The sequence below is a fragment of the Mus caroli genome, chromosome 19 (genome assembly GCF_900094665.2).
Source record: "Mus caroli chromosome 19, CAROLI_EIJ_v1.1, whole genome shotgun sequence".
Classification (NCBI taxonomy): Eukaryota; Metazoa; Chordata; class Mammalia; order Rodentia; family Muridae; genus Mus; species Mus caroli.
In genome coordinates, this window is record NC_034588.1 from 16,011,056 (window position 1) to 16,019,052 (window position 7,997).

Sequence of the window (7,997 nt, forward strand, 5' to 3'; positions counted from 1 at the left end):
AGGCAACTCTTAGACAACATTTAATTGGAGCTGCCTTGCAGGTTCAGAGGTTTAGTCCAATATCGTTAAGGCATTGGCAGCATCCAGGCAGAAATGGGGATGGAGGAGCTTAGAGTCCCACCTCTTTCCAAAGGCAGCTAGAGAAGACTAGGACGAGAGTACTGAGTCCACAGCCACACTGACACCTGTTCCAGTAAGGTCACACCTCTCAGTAGTGCTACTCCCTGGGCCACGCATATAAAGGTACAGGTGATCTCTGTTGGGCCAGCCACTTTTACTACCCTGCCTGGCAACAGCTTCCCACCTCAGCCTATGGCTTCCCCAGACAATTTCCCCCTGATGATTATCAAGCCATGGTAAATATTTGGGTATTTTGTTGTCATTTATTTCTCCAATCGGCAAGAATAGCTTTCTCTTAAAACCAGCCAGAATTAGTGTTTAACTCCATTTAGATCAGAACTCAAAAAATTAAGATGACAATTATTTTGTTTTAGCAGATTCTAAGTGAAGCAAGGGTAGCCCAGTCACAGTGCACATCCTAGCTCAACACCCTAAGGCTCAGTCACAAGCATCACAGAAGTAAAACTGGGAAACTAAAGGCTAGCGGCGGAGCTGACAGTGAACAACTCTTTTAACAGTGTCGTTTGCTAACATATAGTAATGATTCAATAACGAATGAGTTCCAAGTTGATTACTATATATATTTTTCTACAATCATTTTGAATATATAGTATTAATTGTATCTATTCCTTCAATTAAATGAAACATTAATATGCTATAAGAGTTAGTTGGCAAACTTAAAAGGTAAAAAGAAAAAAACAAAATAACAGATGCAGTGGTCTGATTTCTGTTGATTAGATACCTGGGACTGTATTGCCACCTGTTTCTTCATAGACACAGCTCACAATGTAATTGATTATATTGATACAATATGGAGAATACTCAAGCCAGGTGGAATCTGGATAAATCTTGGTAAGTGCTTGCATATTTATTAACATTTTATATCTCAGTCTGAGTATAGCGCTGTCTTTCCATACTTGAGAACATTGTAATGATGTTGTATTATCTGTTAGATCATTTCCTAGTGGGTGTTACCTCCTGAAAGCAGTGGGAGTCCAAGCATTAGGGCCACCCTCGTATGTCAGTCTCCTGGGTCTTAACTTCAGAGGATACTAAGTTTAATCTGCTGATTTAATACTTAGTCCTTTGTCTTCCCTTCCTCCATGTAGGCAGTGGTAGTTCATTCTGTTAAGAGAGTGTTTTCAGAGACTGAAATGACAAGCAGGGGCCTGTGTGGATCTGCATGTATATGTTTTGGCTGTCAGCCTGGTGTCCTTGGGAGACTCCTAACAGTGGAGGGAGGTGTAACTCTGATTCTTTTGTCTGCTCTTGAGAATCTTTTCCTCTTCTTGGGTGGCCTTGTCCAGCCTTGATGCTGAGGGCTTTGCCTTGTCTTAGTGTATCTTGTTTATCTTATCTGGCTGTCATCTCTTGGAGACCTGATCTTTTTTGAAGAGGAAATGTGGGGAGAAGGAAGGTGAGGGGGTGAAGATAGGAGGAATGGAGAAAGGGTAAACTGTTTTTGGGATGTATTGTATAAGAGAAGAATCTGTTTTCAATTTTTAAAAAGTTCACAAAATGTAAAACACAAAAACAAAGAAGAGAATGTTTTTATTCTTTTCAATCCTTGGAGGAAAGAAAGAATTTTACCTCGATCATAGAATTTTCTTCTCCAGTAGATGAGATAGAATTTTTTTTTTGTTTTTTTGTTTTGGGGTGGGGGGTGAGATTGGGCTTCTCTGTGTAGCCCTGGCTGTCCTGGAACTCATTTTGTAGACCAGGCTGGCCTTGAACTCAGAAATCTGCCTGCCTCTGCCTTCTGAGTGCTGGGATTAAAGGTGCCACCACTGCCCAGCCGAGATAGATTTCCTAACTACCATGAGTTTAAGAAGCAATAGAAATATAATTTCATGTATGCAAAAAAACCTTGTACTCTGAGCCTACTACTTGATACTAGAAATCAAATTATGATTGTGACTTGTATCTTCATCAGTCTAAAAGGAATTGCCTCTTTTCCTCTTAAAGGTAAAAGAAGTATGGGGAAATGTGTGTTTAATATGCACATAACATAAATATACATAAAAGTGTGCATATCTTCCTTAAATGTGATGTATGCCCTATGTTCAGAAAGTTAACCAAGTTAGAATATAAGACTTTCATGATGAGTGTTTTGTTTTAGTTAGGGTTTTGCTGCTGTGAACAGACACCATGACCAAGGCAACGCTTATAAGGACAACTTTTACTTGTGGCTGGTAAATGTAATGATGTTGTATTATCTGTTAGATCATTTCCTAGTGGGTGTTACCTCCTGAAAGCAGTGGGAGTCCAAGCATTAGGGCCACCCTTGTATGTCAGTCTCCTGGGTCTTAACTTCAGAGGATACTAAGTTTAATCTGCTGATTTAATACTTAGTCCTTTGTCTTCCCTTCCGCCATGTAGGCAGTGGTAGTTCATTCTGTTCAGTCCATTATCGTCAAGGTGGGAGCGTGGCACCATCCAGACAGGCAGGCATGCTGCAGGAGGTGCTGAGAGCTCTACATCTTCATCCGAAGGCTGCTAGGAGAAGACTTGCTTCCAGGCAGCTAGGGTATGGGTTTTAAAGCCAAGCCCAGAGTGGCACACCTACTCCATACAAGGCCACATCTACTCCAACTAGGCCACAGCGTCAAATAGTGCCACTCCCTGGGCTAGGCATACTCAAACCACCACAGTGTTCTACCACAGAAAAGGACAGATACATAAAATACCTACTTTATTGCTGAGGTTCTGTGAACCATACTGTGTAATGATTTTATTTTTACTACAACCTTTTTTCATCAGAACTAAGATTAGACATAGTAAGTCTTCCCACGTTGTCTTTAGAATTCTGTAGGAATAGATGAGAATGGTTGTAAAATACAGTCACCATTAGATCCAAATACCTTAAATCTTAGAGCTTTAAAAGTAAATGCCTTGGGAAACTTAGACCAAGGAATGATTGAAGGATACTTCTGAGAATCTGTTTGTTTACTGTGAGTTAAGTACCTTTATAAATACTCTAAATTCATTGCAACCTTATCTTGTGTTCCGTTTTGTGGTTCTAGAGGTCAGAGTAGGGTCTGGTGCACCTAGACAAGTGCTCTTATCACTGAGCTACATCCTCAGCCTCTCAGAGCAGCTCTAATGGGAAGGCACTATTTAAATGGTAGAAGGAATTGAGTCTTGGCTTAAATAACAAGCAGAATGATGCTGTAGCTTACTTATGGTAAGAGGCAGGCTCACAGCCTGTAACTGTCAGGCTATGACATTGTGCTTAGCCTTAATATGACCCTATGTTTATATAACTGAAGATTTGGATCCTACTTGAGTTATGGTAAGGCTTGCTGTCTTTCTAAGGTATTTGATTTAACTCATATAAAAGCTGACCACTTAACGTGTATAACAAATGCCTGAAACCATGCTGGCCCCTTATAAGCAGGAGAGCTGCTAGCTAAAAGTAGTTGTGCTATGTCTAATGTGTCATAACCAACGCAAGTCATGGAGCAGGTAGCTTACAAGATGACAGACCCTCCAGTCATATAGACACAGGGTTTCAAAATAATTTGAGGAATTAGAATAATGGAAAAACTCACTCATTAGTTAATACTTGACAAATAGAATATTTTGTGTATATATATATATATATATATATATATAAAGTTAAAGAATACTAAAAGTCATAATCAGAGCTGGAAAAATGGCTCAGGAGTTCAGCTGTTCTCGCAGAACTAGAATTCATTTCCCATCACCCACATCAGGTGACTCAACCACCTGTAACCCCCAGTCCAGGTACCTCTAGCCTCCACAGATGCCAGCACACATGCTCAAATACTCACACATGTACACCTACTTAGAAAAAAAATCTTTAAAAATAATAGAAGAATCTAGTTTTCCTTAAACCTTGCTGTATTCTGGATGTCACCAGTGTTGTATTTTCTGTACCATGTGCTGGGTTCTTTACTCCGTTGCTTCTATCCAGTTGCATGGTTTCCCTACTGCTTTAATTCTCCATCAGTATGTCTAAACTAAATACTGCTTTGTGTGCCAAGACAGTTTTCTCTTACATAGATTTAAAACAACAACAGAGTCTCATCACAATTCTTCTGCCTCTCTGAAACCTTTCTATTCTGTGATCTGCTCAGACTACCTCAACTAACTCTAGGAAACCATCTTTGTTTTGTTGTTAATTAGGCCAAACTACTAAAACATTGCCTAACAGATCTGATAAAGTTTATTCTGGAGGGCTGGAGAGGTGGCTCAGTGGTTAAGAGCACTGACTGCTCTTCTGAAGGTCCTAAGTTCAAATCCCAGCAACCACATGGTGGCTTACAACCATCCATAATGACATCTGATGCCTTCTGGTCTGTCTGAAGACAGCTACAGTGTATTTACATAAAATAATAAATATTTTTTTTTAAGTTTATTTTGTCATAGATCTAGAGATAAGATTCCAGGGATAATGTAATGTGCTAGCTGAGTTGACCTTGGAGAAGGCGCTTTTTTTTTTGTAGCCATAGGTTGTACACAGTTATTGTCCTAGTAAAGGTCACTATTGATATGATGAAACACCATGCCCAAAGCAATTAGGGGAAGAAAGGGTTTATTGGGTTTTATATTTCCACATTGCTGTTCATCATTAGAAGACGTCAGGACAGAAACTCAAAACAGGACAGGAACCTGGAGACAGGAGCTGACATAGAAGCCAAGGAGTGCTGCTTAATGCTTGTCCTTCCTGAGTTGTTCAGCCCACAATGCACTGGTCCTCCCCCAACGATTACTAAGAAAATGCCCTTCCGCAGTGGTTCCTTTAATTCAGTTCCTCCTGTTGTGGTGACCCACAACCATAAAATTACTTTCTCTGCTACTTCATAACTGTAATTTTACAATTGAGCAGTGACTTGGTACCTAAGACCATTGGAAATCCCTGTTTTCTGATGGTTGAGACCCACAGGTTGAGGACTGCTACCATACCAGCTTTCGTATAGCTGGATCTTATGGGGCGTTTTCTGAGATGAAGCGTCCTAGGAGCTCTGGTGACTGTAACTTCTGGCAAACTGATGCAGATGAGTTAGCGCAGCTGCTTTCTTGATGCTGCGTGTTCACCTGACTTTTTGGTAAGGCTGTGGGACTGGAAGGAGGGAGCAAGAAGACAAGCATTCTACTAGGTGTTTATATGAGGACACTAATTATGTTAGATCCTGACTACCTTTTATGTGCTCATTAACCATAATTGTTTCCTATTCCCTGATAGACCCTACCTTCAAATGCAGCTGAACTAAGGCTGCCACATGCCAACTGGAAAGGGGAGGAGGCATGGGTCTAGACATTCAGTCCATATCATCCTCCCTCTTCACCATCTGATGAGTTGATCTGAAAGCTAGATCTCTTAAAGTTCCTTAGTCAGCACCTTCTAACTCTTTCTATCCCAGAGTTTCTCAGCTGTGGCCCTACTGTCATTTGGGGAGGGTTATGGTTCAGGGATGGTAGCAAAGGTCTTTTATACGTCACTAAGGTTGTTAAGGATATCCTTAGCTTTTTGCCTACCTAATTCGTAGTATTTCTCCAGTATGCTAAGCAAAATGATTCCTTAGCAAGGCAGAACTGTTCCCAGTTGAGAGCCATTGCTGTACTTCAGTTGGTTTCCTGTAGTAAGATTGATTCAGTTGTTCTCTGAGGTTGCTAACTCTCCGTGTCCCTTTTATTTTTTCCTTTTATTCCCCTCTCAAATAGGGTTACCTTTTGAACATACAGATCTGTGTCCATCAGTCTCCTTACATAACATTATAGCTTTCTTAATAAGTGCTCTCCAGGATTATGTCTAGAGCCTTTCATGATCTTGCTTCTTATGGCTCTGCATTCTCCCCTGTTGCTACCTCTCCACCCTCCCCTTCCTTTTCTTCATCTCTGAGTTTTATGACAGTAAGACTCTAATGCATCCTAGTCACTTAGTATGAATCCTGGCAAGTAGTGGGCTTTACTGACTGTGGTAAGTGTATTGAAGAATTGAAAGAAGGAACAAAGTAATATTCATGTGTCAAACAGGGAGATTGGCTGCTTAGAGACATGGTAAATTGGCATTTAGACTGGTAAATATATGTTCCCATGGCTTTGATGTCAGCCATGTGGAACTTGAGGCTTAGTTTTCTTTGTACACTGAGAGAGGTTATTAACCCCCTACCTTAGAAAGGGGGTTTTACTATATGATAATAGAGACTAGAATCAGTGTTTTCATATGTAAGAATTGCAACTGCCAGCAATCTTGCAATTCTGAGATTGAAGCAGAATTAGTGACCTCCTCCTCAGATTGAATCAAGTCAGAGTTGTAAGGATACTTACAGAACCCTTAAAGGGAAAGTTGACACATGAACCCTCCTCAGGTTAGGGAAAGCCAGTAAGCTGGTACTATAACTGTTATGTCTATAGTAAATGTAGCCTTTATCAGTTTTGCTTGCCCTATCAGCTGTCAATGCTTTGTACATTCAGGAGAAGAAAATACAAGTGATTTAGAGTATATGTGGCCCATAAAGCATAAAATACTTGCTAATATTATACATTTGTTAAACTATATTTTCTGTCAGAGGAAAATAATTAGATAAGGGCTAATACTAAAAGTCAGTGAACAGTATGCCCAACAAATCTTAGACTGGACCTGCCTCCTAACAGCAGGAAGTGGATAAGTACTTTTAAGACGTCCACAGTAAACATATTCCTTAGAAATAATGAATAAAGCATAAGATGACGTTAAACCACATATGTAGTACTTCATACGATGCAGCAGGGTAAGCCTGCAAGAAGATAGAGTCTATTTTCTAGAGAAAGTCAGTGAATGAATTAGAGATAGCTTTATTTTCTTTTTATGCTGTTTCATGTTGCCTTAACTTATGATGATGCTCTATATTTTATGGTCAAGGAAAAATATATCTTTGTTCTTTCTCTTAATATGAAGAAAGATGATAATTGGAAAAAAACAACTGGTAGCTGCTGTTTGGGTTTCTGTTAATTCAGTTCCCCCTTCCAGACTATCATACAAACAGAACCATACAGTGTGGCACATTATGCCTCTGGCTTTCATTGTCTAGCATGATGCTTTTGAGACTCACTTAGATTGCTACAAAAAAACAGTGTGTTGTTCCCTTTTATTGCTGAGGGATGGGTGACATTTTATCAGATCTCTATGCATGGACATTTGAATTTTTTTTTTAAAGCCAGACTATACTTTGCTATCAACACTTGGCACAAAAATCTTAGTATGGCTACAAGATTTTATTTCTCTTGGGTTTTTAGCACCTGGTAAGGAAATGTCTTGGTTATATGTGATGAGTGCATAGCATATCTTGCTAGAAACTGCTAACCTGTTTTCCAGAGTAACATTCCTATTGCTCCCACCCCTGCTAAAGCATTGAGTACTCCTCATGCAGTGCTGAGTGACAATTTATACAGATCTTTCCTAACATCAAAGTGCAAATTGCTCAAAAATCCAAAACATGCCAAGTGGCAAAGTCCATACATGATCTCATCTGACAGATCATAGGCTACCTGTACTAAAAATACTGTGCAAAATGAGTCTTAGGGTATAGAGTTATAACTTATTACTAGAGTCCCACTATAAGCAAAGCCCTGGGTTGCCCAGTACTATCCAAACAAACTATCAGGCTATGCAATTAAGTATACATGAAACACTGGGCAGTGGTGGTGTACACCTTTAATCCCAGCACTTGGGAGGCAGAGGCAGGTGGATTTCTGAGTTCGAGGACAGCCAGGGCTTTACAGAGAAAACCTGTCTCAAAAAACCAAAAAGAAAGAAAAGTATATATGAAACAAATTAATTTTGTGGTTGAATTTGGTTCCCTCCTCTGGTTACCTCATATATATTTGTATATACATTCATATATATATATATATATATATATATATATATA

General features: G+C 39.6%; 1 protein-coding gene across 1 annotated transcript in view; it reads left to right on the forward strand.

Annotated features, from left to right (window-relative positions):
• Positions 1–7,997, forward strand: part of Carnmt1 (carnosine N-methyltransferase 1) — a 33,734-nt gene that overhangs the window by 19,973 nt on the left and 5,764 nt on the right. The window contains exon 5 of the mRNA XM_021151771.2: positions 859–972. Coding sequence (XP_021007430.1) covers positions 859–972 — 114 coding nt within the window. The remainder of the gene's footprint in view (positions 1–858; positions 973–7,997) is intronic.